The 17,472-nt window shown below is 43.7% G+C and overlaps 1 protein-coding gene across 2 annotated transcripts in view; it reads left to right on the forward strand.

Annotated features, from left to right (window-relative positions):
* The window catches only part of CLCF1 (cardiotrophin like cytokine factor 1), a 760,236-nt gene extending 746,449 nt beyond the window's left edge, over positions 1 to 13,787 (forward strand). For both annotated transcript variants that reach the window (XM_069232936.1, XM_069232935.1), the window contains exon 3: positions 10,762 to 13,787. In XM_069232936.1, the coding sequence (XP_069089037.1) occupies positions 10,762 to 11,241 (480 nt within the window). In that variant the 3' untranslated portion in view covers positions 11,242 to 13,787. The remainder of the gene's footprint in view (positions 1 to 10,761) is intronic.
* The last annotated feature ends 3,685 nt before the right edge of the window (positions 13,788 to 17,472 follow it).

Here is a 17,472-nt window from a genome sequence, read left to right on the forward strand (position 1 = left end):
AAGGCAGCTGAGTGGTCAAAGTGAAGTAGTGCAGCAACTCCATTGCGGTTAACTGTGTTTTTAAGATCATCCCAGATTGCAGTGAGTGCAGATTCAGTGCCTCTTCTTGGGCGAATCCAGTTTGGTACTCTGAAAGTATGGAGTATTTTCAATGAATTGTGGCTGTAGGAGCTGGCCTGGTGTGTGGTGAGCACCTATGGTGTTATCACCTTATACCAGGTCCAGGTGTCCCCTATTAATGAGGTGTAGTCAGTGTCTAGGAAGCCAAGGCTCTCTAGAGGTAGCTGTGGATGGCCAGCCAAAACGTATCTAGGAGACATGCAAAGCTTATGCAATACTACTGTAGTCACACAGCACATATACACTTGAAAGAGCCACACAGTGTTACAAAAATAAACGTACTTTATTAGGGTAACACAAGTACCAAAATACTATGTAGCAATCCCCCAACTGGAGGTAAGTAAACACACAATTATATACACATTAGGAGTCAGTGATTAGCATAAAAGGTAGTAGAAAACAGTGAAAACAATTATAAGTACTGAAGACTTGGTGGGGGACCAAACCATATACTAAGAAAGTGGAATGCGAAAGTCTGCCCCCCATCCAAGGATGTGGAATCGGTAGAGGGGAGATGGAGGAACTAGGAACCCCAAAAGGTAAGTACCAGAGTACCCCCCAGCGACCAGGAGAAAAAAGATAAGTACCTGGTTCTCCCCAAGCCCACCAAAAGTACTTCAGAAGAGGATAATGCAAGACCCAGACAAGACTGCAAGAAACCAAAGATGGATCCTGCAAGAAGAAGACCTCTAAAGGAAGGGGCCCAACTCCAGTTCACGTTGGAGTGTCCGGTGTTGGCAGGAGCCACTACCTACCCGTCTGTGGATGCAGGACCAGGTCGACGGTGGATGAAAACAGTCAGCAGTGCAGCACTGGAGCAGCTAAAGAGTTCCTGAAGTGATGCAGTTGACATCCCATGCCGAAAGAAGGATTGCAGACGGTCACTGGTGTGGAAAAACCACCAAGAAGCCTTGACAAAGGCAAATGCCTTGGAATAAGATATGCTGAGCTGGCGGGGACCAGAAAGGTCCAGGGAGATTCAACCCATGGAGGGGAGTCCCGGGTGACCCCCAGCAGAGAGGAGAGTCACAGGAAGAGGAGGCAGCCCCCACAGGCGACCCACAGGCAGCAAGCACAGGTGTTGTGGTGAGGCCCACACAGCACACCCAGAAAGGAGTCCGACATCGCTGGAGAAGCACGCAGAGGCGTGTGTGTCGCAGGGAATGGTGGCTGGGGCTACACAGAGCCTGATGATCCCTTAGAGGAGATGCCAAAAAGCCTTGATAGCTGCAAGAGACGCAGTGCACAGGGCTACTGTCCTGCGTGGAGAGGCAAGGGTTTACCATCTCCAGAGTTGGACAGCTGGGAAATAGAGGACCAAGGGGACCACTCCAGACCACCACCCGTGATGCAGGATTCACGCAGCTCTGGAGGAGAGGAGCTCACACAGTCAGTCGTCGTTGCAGTTGTTGCATGTGGATGCAGAGGAATGACTCCTTCACTCCAGGGGAGGTTCCTTCTTGCTTCTCAAGCATACTGAAGACTTGCAATCCTCAGAGGATGCACAGCCGGGTGATATGTTGCAGTTGCTGGAAGGAGCTGTGGAAAAAATGTTGCAAAGAGAGTTGTCGCTGTGGATACAGATTGTTGGTTCCTGGATTGTCCAGTTGCAGTCTCAGTGGCCAGACTGTGAAGTAAATGATGCAGAGGAGTCCTACTGGAATCTTGCACATCGAATCTGAGGACCAACCCAAGAGGGAGACCCTGAACAGCCCAGGAAGGGGGGCTGGTCACCTAGCAGGGTGACCACCTACCAGGATGGGGCTATTATGTCACCCCTCATGTCCTGGCCACACAGATGCTTCCAGAGGTCTCTGCCCATCCTGGATTCAAGATGTCAGAAACAAGTGGCCACCTGGAGGAGCTCTTGGCACCTCCCTTGGGCTGGTGATGGACACAGGAGTGGTTATTCCCCTTTCCATTGTCCAGTTTTGCACCAGAGAAGGGACCGGGGAGGTCCCAGGATTGGTGCAAACCAGTTTATGCAAGGAGGGCACAAAATGTGCCCTTCAAAGCATTCCAGTGGTTTGGAGAGCCTACCCCTTGCAAGCCATGTATCACCTATTTCCGAAGGAAGAGTGTGTTGCCTCCCTCTCCCAAAGGAAATCTTTTGTTCTGCCTTCCTGGGCTTGAGCTGGGCAAGCAGCAGGAGGGCAAAAACCTGTCTGTAGGATGGCAGCAGCGCGGGCTGCCCTGGAAAACCCTGCAAACTGGTAGGAGCAAAGCTGGGTATCCTCTAAGGAGGCCCCAGAGTGAATGGAATCATACAAGCAATACTGGCAACAGTATTGGGGTATGATTCCGACATGTTTGATGCCAAACATGCCCAATTTTGGAGTTACTATTGTGTAGGTGAACACAGGTAGTGTCCAGTACACGGGTAAAATGGCTTCCCCGCACTTACGAAGTCCAGGGTAATAGAGCTGGAGTTTGTAGGGGCACCTCTGCTCATGCAGGGGTGCCCTCACACAGAGGTACCTGCGCCCTGTCCTCTTGGCTAGGAGGGCCTACCATAGGAGTGACTTACAGTGACCTGTAGTAAAAGGGTGCATGCACCTTTTCATGCAGACTGCAATGGCAGGCCTGCAGACACATTTTACATGGGCTCCTATGGGTGGCATAATGCATGCCCCAATGCCCTGGGTACCATATACAAGGGACTTATATGGGGACACCAGTATGCCAAATGTGGGGTGTATGAAGTCCCAAGCACCCAAATTTAGAGGGAGAGAGCACAGTCACTGGGGTCCTGGGTAGTAGGATCTCAGTCAAAACACAATGACAGCAGGCAAAAAGTGGGGATAACCATGCCAAAAAGAGGGTGCTTTCCTATAGTGACGTGGACAAATGCTGCTCTTTCTATCAGTTTGCCCAGGAGAGTTCCATATGTAGTTGTTCTGTAGTTGTTGGGGTCATGTGGGTCCAGGTTTGTTTTCTTTAATAACAGGTGTATGTATGCCTTTTAAGGTCTACCTTAAAAAGGTATACCTTTTTAAGGTCTTCAGGAAAGGTTTCCGTAGTTAAAGAATTATTGATGATTCTTCTTACTGGTATGGCAGCAGAAGTAGATCAAAGTATGTCCTTGAAGATGCGTGCTGGACAAGGGTCAGAAGATGGAAGGCCTGCTTGCTTTGACCAAATCCATAAATTCACTTAGTGTTTGAAGGTCTGCAGAGGCTGGGTTGGCTTACTCTTGGAGGGGATTTTAGGAAACTGGTTGGTGCTGGTGGTTTTCCTTTCTTTCAAATAGGAGTCCAATGTGCGTGTCTTGGTTGTGTAATGATTTGCCAGTTTGTTTGTGAATTCTTAAGGAATGAGATGAGTTCCTTCCACGCATTTAGGCTTTTGAAACTAGTTGAGAATTTTATAAAATTCTGTAACTGCAGATTTAGCATTTTGTATTACCATATTTTTTAGCTTTTGTTGATTGATGATTTGTATAATCTGTTAAGTTTGTGTAGGTGAAGTTTGTCTTGAATGTTGTTTGTTTTGAGCCAGGTTTGTTGCAGCCTTCTGATTTGTTGTTTTATCTCTTTTAGTTCTAAATTTCTCCAGGATGTTGGTTTTCTTTTGCCCTGTTCAGTTTTTTTGAGTGGTATTATGATATCAAAAGCTTTCTGTAGCCAGTGAATTTATTGTGTCTAGATCTAAGTTGGCTGTTAGTTGTGTTTCTAAGTCTTCAAAATTGAGTGTGCTCCATGGTCGAGCACGTATGTATGTAAGGTGCTATGGGGTGTGTTGATTTGTGGTGTTTTATGTTGGAAAGTTACCAAATGGTGATCTGACCATGTGACTGGCATGATGCTCTGAACGGTAACTAGTTCTGGGTTTGCAAAAATGACATCTAGGAAGTGTCCAGTGATGTGTGTGGGATTGTGTTCAATCTGATGTAGGTTCAATGCGACTAGGCCAGTGGTGATAGTTTTTGGATGTGGCATATTGGGTTTGTCTAACCAAATCTTTAGATCCTCAAGAATGCAGAGGTTGGAGTATAACGTTATGAGGTTTGAAACTGTATCTAGAAAAGTGTCTGGGAATGTTGAATTGTTAAGTGGCGGTCTGTATAGGAAGAGAAAGTTACAGGAGGAAGTTGGTGTAGGGTTGCATATGGTGATGAGGACCTCACAACCTTCTATGAAAATGTTTTCTGTTTTACTGAGATTTATTGTTTGCTTGAATAAAATAGCTCGTCCACCTCCGCTTTTGCATATACGGTTGTGTGCGATGGTTTGATAGCCTGGAGGAATGGTTTCATGCAACACTGGGGCCATGGCATCTCCCAGCCATGATGCTGGTATGAATAGTAAGTCAGATTGTGTGTCAGTGAGCAGATTGTAGATGTGCTTGTTTTTTAAGAGTTATCAAGCATTTATGAGCAGGCAGTTTAGAAATTGTGTTTTCATGGTGGTGTCATTTTGTTGTGGAGAAGGGAGAGCAGTGTATTTTGAGAATGTAGCAGGTGTCTTATTAGTTGTGATAACTGTATGAGGGTCACAATAGTGTTGTTTTTCTATATTGTGTTCCTAGTCCAGCAGGCTTAGGAGGCATTGTGTTGGGTCTGTGTGTGCTGGTCATAGACTTGGTGGCTGAGAGTAACATGATGAGTTTATTTATTTTTGTAGAGTAGCCCTGTTGTGTAATAGACAGGCCGATGGGACGTTTTTAAGAGTGGCATGCTGTTTATTTTGTTTGCATCTGTTTACTGTGGAAGGAGTATGGGTTAGGGATGGTGGAGTAGCATGTGGATCATAATCTAAGGCTCTAAATTGTGCAATAGATGAGAGGAGGGTGAATGAATGTTGATGTGTTGGGGTGTATGTGGTAGATGTTTGTGAAGAGTGAGAGTTTTGGAGTAAAGATTGGTCTGGATTTGTATTATTGCAAAAAGAGGATAGTTCTGGTGTTTTGTATGAACAAGGAGTGTGTGTGGATGGATGAAAGTTATGTGCAGTGTGGTTTTGTGTGAGTGGATGTATTAGTGATAACGGACAGAGTTGTGTTTGGTGTAAGAATGCAGGTGTCATAATGTAGTTGTGGTGGATATGTGTATAGGTGTGCTATGTTGGGTTCTGTGGTTGTTGTTGAGACAATGGAACCTGTATGGGCTTTGTTTGTGGTGCATGAGTTGGATGCCTTTCCTGATATTGGGGGTCATTCCGACCCCGGCGGTCAAGGACTGCCGGGGATGCGGGAGCACCGTCAACAGGCTGGCGGTGCCCCGCAGGGCATTCTGACCGCGGCGGTTTGGCCACGGTCAGAAGAGGAAAACCGGCGGTCTCCCGCCGGTTTTCCGCTGCCCTGGGAATCCCCCATGGCGGCGCAGCTTGCTGCGCCGCCATGGGGGATTCCGACCCCCTCACCGCCATCCTGTTCCTGGCGGCTCCGGCCGCCAGGAACAGGATGGCGGTGAGGGGTGTCGTGGGGCCCCTGGGGGCCCCTGCAGTGCCCATGCCAATGGCATGGGCACTGCAGGGGCCCCCGTAAGAGGGCCCCACTTTGTATTTCAGTGTCTGCTTTGCAGACACTGAAATACGCGACGGGTGCCACTGCACCCGTCGCACATACCCACTCCGCCGGCTCCATTCGGAGCCGGCTTCCTCGTGGGGAGGGGTTTCCCGCTGGGCTGGCGGGCGGCCTTCTGGCGGTCGCCCGCCAGCCCAGCGGGAAAGCCAGAATGGCCTCCGCGGTCTTTCGACCGCGGAGCGGCCATATGGCGGCTCCCTCCAGGCGGGCGGCGACCACCGCCCGCGGGGGTCAGAATGACCCCCATTGTGTTTGGATGTTGAAAGATGAGGAGGGAATAATAACCTTTCTGGCAAATGGAAAATTGGGCAGCATTTCTGGCCGTAGGCCTGACCTAGCCCGAACAGGCTCAAACAGGCAACTGCCCTTGTCCTCTCCTCCCTTAGCCTCGACACCCGGGGTGAAACGCACTGAGCCCTAGGCTTAAATAGCCCTATTGGCCAATGGAGCCATAACCCTAACCTATCAGATTTCTAACCCTAGAGCCAATGGGAGACCTGGCCCTATTAACCAATCATAGCCCTAGCCCAGATAGCCAACCACAACAGTAGCCCCAAAACCTCAGTCCTGTAAGAAGCCTAGCCCCAGTACCAGTCACAGCCCTAGTCCTGATAGCCAATCACAACATTAACCCTAAAACCTGAATCCAATTGGAACCCTAGCCCTAGTACCAATGACAGCCCTAGCTCTGACAGCCAATCACAACAGTAACCCTAAAGAATTAGTCCAATAGGAACCCTAGCCCTAGCTAGTACCAATCAGAACACAAACCCTAACTCTAAGGCCAATAGAAGTACCAGCCCCAGCAACCAATCACAACAACGTATGCAACAACCAATAGAAACTTATGTAAGGGTCAAGTAACCTTAGGCCCAAGTCCCTGTGGAAGGGAAGTGCTCCTCTATACCGAATCTCCTTGGCTACAGACAGGCATAATCTACACTGCCAAGCTTGAAGAGTCTACTTTCCAGGTAAGGGACAGATTTGAAACCGCTGAAAAACTGCTTGTCATGTATATATGGCTTTTTTCAAGGCAAAACGAGTGGTGCATTCACTTTCCAAAAACATTTTAAATCACAGAGCAGATTAAGCGGTCTCCTAAACCCACCCTGGTTAGCCACTGAGGTTAAATGAAGTGAGATCCCAGCCATTACCAAATAAAGGAAGTTCCAGGCATAAAAGCGTATAAAAGCAACTGAAAATGAGTGATTGCGCCTCGGGACACTGATAAGTGTTACACTGTGGTCAGTTGTTTCCTGTGACACGATGTTATCATGTTACCTAAAAGTGAATACCAGCTCCACAGTGAATGGCCTTGTAAACAGTGTGAAGTACTGTGAACTAGCATATGTTAAATTGATGCCAACAGTAAATTACTGTCTGAGACTTTCAAAAGAAGGAGCTATACGCTTTAAAGATTGTGCTTTATTGGTAAGTTTTGCAGCATGACAGAACGTAAAGGCATACTGCCTTCGGCATATGCAACATGAGTGGAGGAAATATTGTATGATCTTATGGATGTTTTATAGAGAGTGATTGAGCAAATAAGTGTATTTGAGTAAATGTTTAAGTAAATTTTACGTGACTGGGTGAGTTGGTCGGTGTATGGATGAGTTTGTAAATAATATAATTAAGAAAGGGAATTGAACCAGCTAGTGGCCATAGTGCTTAGTGCTAGTTTATGCATTGTCTCTTCCATCCTTACAAACAGGACACCCAAGTTATTGGGAGGCGCTAAGGGAATTAGGCACACCTGGGACTAACTGAATAGTAGCATAATTTTTGAAGAAGAGTTGCAGCTTTCTACCTGTGAAGAGGGTCCAACAGTTGTTAAAGATGAAATAAGATACACATTTTGGTAACAGTAAAATTAGATGTAGTCATTAGACCACAAAATACCTTACAGACTAATTTGGATTACATTTTGACATACAAACTGCGTACGCACAGAAGTATATATATGAAAATTTTCAAAGATGTGTTTTTCCAAAATAATCCAGAGAAAGCAAGTTCTCCTTAAGGAACGTGCCCAGGCCCACTGTGTAATGTGCATTAGAAGACAGCCACTTCCTCGCCAAAGTAGCATGGAGAGAGAACCCCAATTTCTACCCTTCCTCGGTTGCGGGACTCAGCAAGTGTTTATGTTTATTATATATATATATATATATATATATATATATATATATATATATATATTGTTATTGTTTACACGTTGCGTTGGAAGCTTCAAACATGTATAAAATTCTTCCATGAAAAGAATGCTTCCTTCCACTATATCAGCTAAAGCATGGTAAAGCATGGTTTCAATGCGTGCAGCCATGGAAATTAAAAAGCAAAATGTGCAATAAAATAAGGAAAATTTAGCCATGTGTGGTGCCACCCAAAGAATTCAGCACACGAATAAACTGTGGAATCAGGTAAATTTAACGAAATGTGCTTGCAAAATAATAAAAGTGTAAAAAGTTAGCTAAAATGCTACCATGGAAAGAATACTTCCTTCCAGTACATCAGCGAAGAAAGGACTTCAGTTTTCCACCCGTCCTCAGTTGCGGCATTCATCTAGTGTGTGTGTGTGTGTGTATATATATATATATATTGTTATTGTTTACACATTGTGTTGGAGACTTCAAAGTGCAGCACCTTGACCAAACATGTTGTCAAATGCTTTCCATAAAAAGAATGCAGCCAGGGAGAGTAAAAAAAAATGGGCAATAAACTAAAAGTGAAATATCCGTGTGTGCTACCAGGAAAAGATTTCTTCCTTCCAATACATCATCGAAAGCACAACTTCAATGTGTGCAGCCAGGGAAAGAATGTAATCCCAGCCTTATACTTATGAAAGAAGTTCCAGCCAAAAGCAGATGAGAATGAGTAATTGGTCTTCGGGATGCTGATAAGAAAAGCACATCCAAAAAAAAGATGCAACAACCAATCAAAACAAAGGAAAAATAAAGTGACAATCACACTGACAAATGAGAAAAGAAGGCGGGATATAAGTCCCTTTTAAAATACATTGAATAGAATAGAATTCACAAGCGCTGTGCAGGCGAAACCTAAAAACGGATCTCACAGGTGGTTATGTCATATGACTTTTCTGTTAAAATTATCAATAAGAAAATTGTGGATACAGAATGATTTCTTTCTTGATTTTTACCAAAAGGAGGGTTTAATATATGTGAATACAAAGGCAAGCTTGTGAATTGTGTTCACTCTGCCCCCTTATGTCCTGTTTTTTCTTTTTTATTATTTATTTTTATCAAAGTGGTGCTCAGTGCACTGTGTTGGGTAACAGCAGTCTCCACAGAACGTGTTGTGTGACAGCTAGCCAGTCAGCAAACATGGATTCACTGATCTAGCTTGGATCTGCAAATCCATGATGCATGACGGGAATAAGGGCTCCCTAGTTGAATGTTTTTTCTTGTTTTTGAGTGATTTCACATAGCTTCTGCTAATGTGTAATATGCAGAGGTTCTGTGAATTAACGTCCTAAGATATCTGTACAAGTAACCCTTTGAAGGTCATTCAGAGCTTTTTGGAGCGCAGATATCTCAAAAACTGCTGCAGAGGTTTACATCATAATAAGCACAGGTACTCCTCAGAGTAAAGTTCCTGGTTTATGCCAAGTTTGGTGTAATTCCATTCCACTGTTTTTGGAGTAATAGAGAGCAGGTTTTCATAAGGATGTTGGAAAATAATTATTTGACACCCATTTATATTTTCCCTCATGAAGGAGCTGCTAAAAATTTGAAATGTTAACACTATTTAATTGGAAATGTTTGTGGAGATTCCCCAAATGACAACAGAATCATAAACAAAGCAAAAATTAGATCTAAGCGTAACTAAATCATGACTGTTATTGAATGTAATCAGTTCTTATCTACACACATATTTATTCAAGTACTCACATCCATTTACCAACATATAATCATGCATTCAAAAACGAATTCTCACATACGTGCGTGTATTTGTGTAGGCTAGGCATTTCTCCTCTAGTGCATGTTGCACTGGCTTTCCTTAAGAACTAAGGGACAGATATACTTAACCCTGATCACACAATACTGCTTGCAATTTGTGACAAGTATTTTTGCACCCAGAGTGATTTGCAAACCAACCTGTGTACTAGTAGGTCGGGTAACAAATTACTGATTCCCAGTGGGTCGCAGTAAGCCTACCTCATGAATAATAATGAAGTAGGTCGCAAATTGCGAGCCACTAGGAATGGCAGCCATCACAGGGATGTTAGCTTGCAGAGGGCTGCTGACAATCATGTCTGTGATTGCCTTTAATTAAAGCATTTTCTTTCTTTAAATGTGACCTGTTTTCCTTAGAGAAAAATGGGATACATTTAAACAAAAAAAAAAGAAAAGTGTAATTTTAATTTTTTAAGAGTAGGCAATGGTCCCTATTTTTTTCAACATTAAGAAACAGGACGTGATGGCTTACTACTTCCTTTGGGGAGGTGGTAAAAGATTCATTTTTTGTGACCGAAATTTGGTCGTAAAACATTAATACATACCAATCCAATTCTGTACTTGGAAGGGACGCCCTAAACACACCTCTTCCAAATACTGAATAGGTATTTGGTCGCAAACCCAAATTACGATTCAGTAATGTGTTACTAAATCGTAATATGGGTTTGATACATCAGAAAAATACTTTTTTAGGTCGGTCGCAAATGGCTCGATTCTGTGAATTGGGCCATTTGTGACCTTAGAAAGGCTTTGTACCTCTGACCCTAAGGGCTGTTTTCAGTAAGTAAATAACTTAAGTATGCTTTGGTCTCTATGCCCACAGCATTGGGGTTTCAGAACACAAGGATGACTTTAAAACCATTGAAATGTTTTTACAAGTGTTTCTTAATCCTTTCTCTCAAGATTTTCAGCTGACACCTTAGCGCATTAGGTAACACCCTAATTTCGCAATACGATGTTATTGTTTTGAAATGCAACTTGTGTGGAGCGGATATTGGGATATTGCTTGAGAATGCAGTGTGACCAAATTGTGTGTTGAATTTTCTTCCTTGAAATCATTTTGTCCTGGGGGTTTAAGAGGGTGGAGGCTAGGTTGCATTTGATGGTCAAACGTGTTATCAATCATGTCTCATTTCCTGCCTTTCAGCTTAACTACCTTGGGCCACCTTTCAATGAACCTGACTTCAATCCACCACGGGTGAATGCAGCAGAGAAGATCCCCAGCGCCACTGTGGACTTTGAACTTTGGCGCAATTTGAATGATCACCTGCGACTGGCGGAGAACTACCGGGCTTACAGCCACTTACTCTGTTACCTGCAGGGAATCGACAGTGAGGTGGTGCGGGCCGAGCTACGGCGGAGCCTCGACCACTTCTGTACTAGCCTGCAGGGGTTGGTCATTAGCATTGCTGGGGTCATGACGTCCCTGGGATACCCACTGCCCCCACCCCTAGGCAGTCCCGCCAGGACGCGGGCCGCAAATGACTTTTCAAAGAAAATGGATGACTTTTGGTTGCTGAAAGAGCTGCAGACCTGGCTCTGGCGATCAGCCAAGGACCTCAACCGGTTAAAGAAGAAGGTCCCACCCTCAGTGGTGGCAATCCGAATGGATGCACAGGGTTTTTGACTTGTGGTCTTACCTCTGCCCTCTCACTTTTAATTCATTTTGAACAAAGCCATACTGCCATGGGGGAAAGGCAGGGTGGTCAACCTAACAGGCAACCTTCTACGCTTGTAAGAACTCCGCAACCATTACAGAGAGACACCTTCATAAGGAAGACTCTTGATTATGATACATGACAGATCCTTGCTTTAGATCTGTTATGTATACTGCGAAGTGTAGTTCTACTCCCTTCCCTTCCCCATGAAGAACAGAAAATTGCTCATCCCGCTCATTGTAGCCCGAGATGGGTAAATTGGCCAGTTATCGCTCTTTCTTTTCTAGCTAGCCCATTGCCAGCCTGACAAATTTGAGAAGATGGACTTGATTTTGCTGTGAGCAATGGCTGCAACTCAAGGTACAGAAATGTCCACTTAAGGATGGCATACAGAACCTTCATTCCACTCTTTTGTTGTAAATAATTAGATTAGCCCTGTGTGGTTTCTTTATGAAATACAACCTCATTGAATATCCACTGTAGGCTTGCCTCCTGCTCCAAGAGTTTTTAATCAAAGCCAGTTTGTGCACAGAGGTCTATTTCTTATTTTTCTTCTCCATGGGCTACAACCAAAGTCCAGGTCAAGAGTGCAGGCAGTTCATATCTCAAGTATTTCAGTTGTAGTTTGTTTCGGACAAGCCAGATATGAAGCTGGGGTTCTCTCCAAAGTTTATCATGTCCATTGTGTGAAAGTTCTCCTCAGGAGGTTAGAAATCTTCCTAGCAGTAGTTCTATAGAATCACCTCACAGAAGCAGATAAATCAAGTTCAGGTAATGCTACTCCCTAACAGGAGATCTGACCAGAATCCTTAAGTCACTCCAGTGAGCTGGAAGTCCTGTTCATGCTCCCCAGGGGCATGAGCCCTACCCAGAACATTAATTTGACACCAGTGTGATAGAAGTCGACTTTATCCCCTCTCAGACACCCTCCCTCCCGCCACATGGCAGGAGTCCTACCCAGAACCCGTTAGTCTTCTTGAGGAGGATTGAAGTCCAGTTCATAATACACTCTACTCAAAAGTCCTTCCCAGAGTGCTTGATTCCTCTCCAGGTCTGTAGAAGTCCGATGCATGCAAGAGCCCTATTCAGAGTCAATTCCAAAAAGCACATACATCTGGCTCACAATATTTTCCTTGAGCAGTAACAACTTTAGTCCTGGAGATACAAACTTCCAACCCACGTTCTTCTGCTCCCCCAGTGTCTCCAACCAGAATCCAACCCAAGGAGACATAAATGCAACCCAGGTTTCCTACAAGGTGGCAGGATAGAGGTGAGCGACCTGTTCAGGTTTTTTTGTTCACGGGGCTACATCCTATTCATCTGCAGGGAGACAAAAGAATCCAGACCTTATTTTGTTAAGTTTCCAGATCGATGCTCGAGCCACTCACCTAGCCCTGTTTTCTTCCTTTACATTCTGGGACATGTAGTCCTATTTTTATACTAGGGTAAACATGACTACAAAACTCAGTATGCAAAGACAAAAATATGGACTAGATTAACCAGTAATGGATGGAACCTGAAACCTTGACAACTCTCAGTCTCGCAAGTCCAGTTGAGGTTCGTCTGTACCAAAGGAAGCCCCAGGCATCACTGAAGGAAACCAAGAAACCCAATTCCGGATTTCCAGATACTCAGAGGAAGGGCCTGCATCCAGCGATAATTCTAGATAGCCCAAAAGTCTATGCCAGATTTTCTCCTTATCAGTCACATTTAGAGTCCATTACAGGACAATCAAAGATCCATGCCAGTCAGGTTGTACCGCGCCTGCCCTTGTCGTTTAGAAAGCTCATTGCTGCCGCTAGTGAGACCTGAAGGAGGTGTATGCATGTTTGGAGGAGAAGGGTGTTGGTTGCTGTATGTAGAGCCTGGAATTTGCTTATTTCTGGAGAGATGCTACACTGCACCAAAGGTTCGTTCCAGGGGCGCAGAAATCCAGTTCAGACTTTTCACCTGCGAAGATCTCCAGCCTAAATCAGAAATCGAGATTAAGGATTCTGTCTGGAGCAGCGTGGATGGTTCCTTGAGAGAGCCACAGATGATGAGGAGCAGCACTCGGGACTTCTCCAAGATGTGCTAAAAGTCAGTGCATGTAATTCTGGGCCCACAATTTGCAACTAGCGCCCATTCAACGACCAAAGCAAAAAATACAGTGTTTAATTTACCAACCCCTAAAGTATTTACAAGTCGTCATAATGAAAAAATGTTATTTTCTGCGGATTCAAACATTCAAATTCCAGGAGGACCAACGTTTTCTCTGCTGCAACTCTCAGTACGTTTTTAAAACCGTTTATTGTTTTATGAAAAAATACCACAAATGGAGGAAAGGAATGAAATAAAACAAGTATTTTTATGTAAAGTTTACGTGTAAAAAAAGAAATGAAAAAGTAGCATTTATGAATGACCTTTTATATTTCGTTCTCAGTATTGGTACAAGAAGTGTTTTTAATCTGACAAGTTATTTTCTTTTTTGTATTAATATTTATTTATTTTAAGATAAATGTTATTTATTATACTATTTATTGCAGATTGTCTATTCTTTTATTACCAAATAAAAGCTTAATCCAAAAATACCAGATTGAAATTAATTCTCAATGCTTGTCACACGCACTCTCTCGGCAATCGGGCCCTTCCTGCTCGCACGAACACGGTAAAACGTATTACCCCATCACATATCCTAGGTACCCCAATCAGTGGAGCCCTTCCTGGTTTGGTCGAACACACACACACGGACGCAGTGTACCCAGGTTCTCACATACACACAGTACACAGGCTCACACGACCCCATAGGCAGAGTAATGAGAATTATGCAGTAGAGGATCAGTCCACACACACACACAAACATAACTCGACCAGGTGAGACCTCCCTCCAATATAAAGACTGCATTACACAACCACACACACCTTACTGACCGACAAACATAAACACAACTCATCAACCCACCTGTCATGAATAGCTTCCGTCATACACAGTCTCACTTATGGGGTCCTCCACACCATAGAAGAGTCTCAACATACACACACACACACACAAACACACATCTATCAATCGCATCCCAACAAATGGACCTATACACACATGCACAAACACACAGACCACACAGACTCCACAACAATGAGACTTCCCTAACAACCACGCACTGCCCTGACAATGGGGATTTCCAGCCAGGGGGAGACCTGCTCTAAGCATCCACAATACACTCACATAGATAGGCACACCCATAATAACAATCACAGGAATGTCTATTTTATGCAATCCGAATGATGAGTCCCTTTTCGCACTTTTATAACAGCAATCAAACAACCTCGAGGAACCTTTAACATACACACTACTACATAACCAGAATTCTTACTCTGGAGTTGTTTCCACACAAAAGCCCATTCATGCTTGCAGAGATTCAATGCCCCAACCATCACCAACTAATAAGGAATCTCTTTTACGTGTATCCACACAAATTAAGCCTTTCTGTCTCCTCATGACCAACAAGAATCCGCTAACAAAAATTCACATTGCTCAACGAAGGAGGACTTTTGGTCCATGGATAGAGTGGCTCTGTGAATGTACTTACATAAACACTTCGCTTCACCAATCACGAGGTAGCTTGACTGATGGGGCCTCTCTATGCCATAGAATCTATTCCCATACGCTGTCCACAACCACCAAAGACTTCCCTAACAAATATAATTCTGAATCCTAAATCTATCAATTAAATATTAATAATGCTCCCCAACTAAATATGCCCTTCCTCCTATGGAGACTTTGTCGTCACTGACATCTGATTGCACGTACTGTTTGATTAATGGACCGCTGTTCTCTTCCCCACACTCACCCTCACTTTTTCTCATTCTTCTCCCTTTCCTCACTCAATAGGGCATTCCCTGCCATGAAGACATTTACTGCATGCACCCTCACTAATACTGCTTCACAACTCTGGAAAGACAACACCCATGGGTGCTCGCGCAGCAATATAGTTATTCCTGTTATGCGAGGAACTCCCCCTCACACATATACGGTCCACGAGAAAGGTGGGGCCTGTCCTGCTTGAGGGAACTTCTTTCAAAAACGTCCCACCCGAAATCTTCTACAGTGGTCTTTGCTGTGAAGGAGCCTCGCCTCACACACAAACTTCACCTGCATTGAGAGGGAAACTGATATCTCCTTGTTCCAAATCTGAAGCTGTAAGTTAAGTTCAGGTAAGTCTCAGGTAGGTAAAGCAGAGCATTCCTGAAGTCACTAAGGTCTTTGTGACGAAGTACCGTGTCTGCCAAACTCCTGATCCACATGCCTCATTTTGAGACAAGTGGACCCTAAGGCTTCCATGTTCGTCGATGGAAAGCTTCCTTCAATTGCCCAATGGAGAAGGAGCCATCAGAGGAAGAGCTTTACACTGTCCATTAGGACCCTATATAGAGGGAACAATGCAATATTCTATTTTCTGTCTGTCCCTGGCAGAAAAAATCTGGCAGTAAGGGACATAAAAAATAATGTTCCTCCGCACCCTGGGAGAAAAGTTCTAAGTGTGGGGGTAATTCGTTTTTTCCACTTTTGGAAGTTTGTTTTTGGAATACAAAAAAGCCTGAAATTATCAAAATCACACACAGTAGCTCACTGCCAGTCATTCTAAACAAACTTGTAAAAGAACAAAATGCCGGGCAATCAGACATTTTTTCCTCTCTTTTTACATGTGCATTTTTAGTCATTTCTGGGCGTGAATGCAGTAACACTGAATCATGATTGTGGATAAGGTTAAAGAGGAATACAGAGGTGGCTCACAGGATGTAAACAAGCATTTGCAATGCAATGGGTCTTGCGTTTGCTCGAGTTAGAGCTATTAGTGTTGTAAATTCCTAACTGGACTTTTATTGCCACATAAATTGAAAATTAAAAGTAAAACAGTTGACATAAGCCAGCCGATTCAAAGTGCAGCGGCCACCATGAGCATGAGCGCGAAGGAGAGAAAAAAAAGGAAAAATAAATTTGCTCACAATCAAATGTATCGGCAAACATGCAATTATCCATGTAACAGGGTCAGTGTCCAAGGCAGGACAAACGTAAAGCATTTACCAATGATAACAAAGGATTTTTGAAAGGCAAGCCCATGAACGAGTGATAGTGATGGGTGTGCGGTGGGCATGGTTAAAAGCCCACAGATAGATTACAACAGGTCAAATCGCTTGCATGCTAATCCTAAAAAGCAATCTTACTTTGAAATTCCTGAACACACTTCCATTGAAGGAATTTGTTTGCTGTGATGCCTTATCAAAGATGGGGGACTCTGCAGACAAGGATGCCACAAAGTGTGAGTGAAACTTAAACAAAGATTCACAAGACTTGAAAATTTCATCTCACGATTTTTTTGTGGTGGGGGTCATGTTGAACCACCAGTTTAAAAGGAGAAAGCAAAGTGAATCAAATTGCTTCCCAAACTTGCCGCTGGAGTCTTGAAACCCCTGGAGTTTTTTGAGCTATGTTCTGTTCTTTATGTTTCCTTGGACTTCTGCTTCTCTTGTCACTGCTGCTGGTCTTGGGAGTCTGATAAGAAGGTGTAGTTTCACCCATGACTGCTCTTCCTGAACTTTAATAATCTTTTGCAAGAATTTGTTTGTGTCTCTAGCCACTATATGGAATGAACATTCTTTAACTGGGAATCATTTTTTAAGAAGTCAAAGACTGAACTTTCTGCATACTTTGTGAACTTTACTGGGATGTAAATGCTGTTAAGTCACCTCCTTTTATACTGTGACAGTTCTTGTGCTTCTTCCTAGAGTGTGTCAGAGGTAAGGTAAATTTGTCAATGTACATTTTGATTATTTTTGTCTGCATAAAGAAGTAATCTTGGTCTACAGGTTTGCTACAACATAAATATGTGCCATCACCACTGTCTATAGCACCCTCCTGTATCCAAAAGCAATCAAAGCATTCATTTTGCTTTGTAAATTAGAAGTAGGCTTCTCATTTAATTTCGTATGACATTTTTTGTCACTAAGGTGTTGATATGCATCCTTCAAATAAAGATCTTTAGCAGCACCACAACAGTGCCGCGTTGTCAGAGGGCTTTAGTGCAACCTTATTTTCTCAAGAGCTATAATTTCATCTAAAAAAAAGTTTTGAATGACGTTTGGAGTTATCTATCAAGGAGTATGTCAATATGGCAAGACAATCATGCCAGACGGACTATTCAAATGCTCACATTAAACTAACT

This window comes from Pleurodeles waltl, chromosome 4_2 (genome assembly GCF_031143425.1).
Source record: "Pleurodeles waltl isolate 20211129_DDA chromosome 4_2, aPleWal1.hap1.20221129, whole genome shotgun sequence".
Classification (NCBI taxonomy): domain Eukaryota; kingdom Metazoa; phylum Chordata; class Amphibia; order Caudata; family Salamandridae; genus Pleurodeles; species Pleurodeles waltl.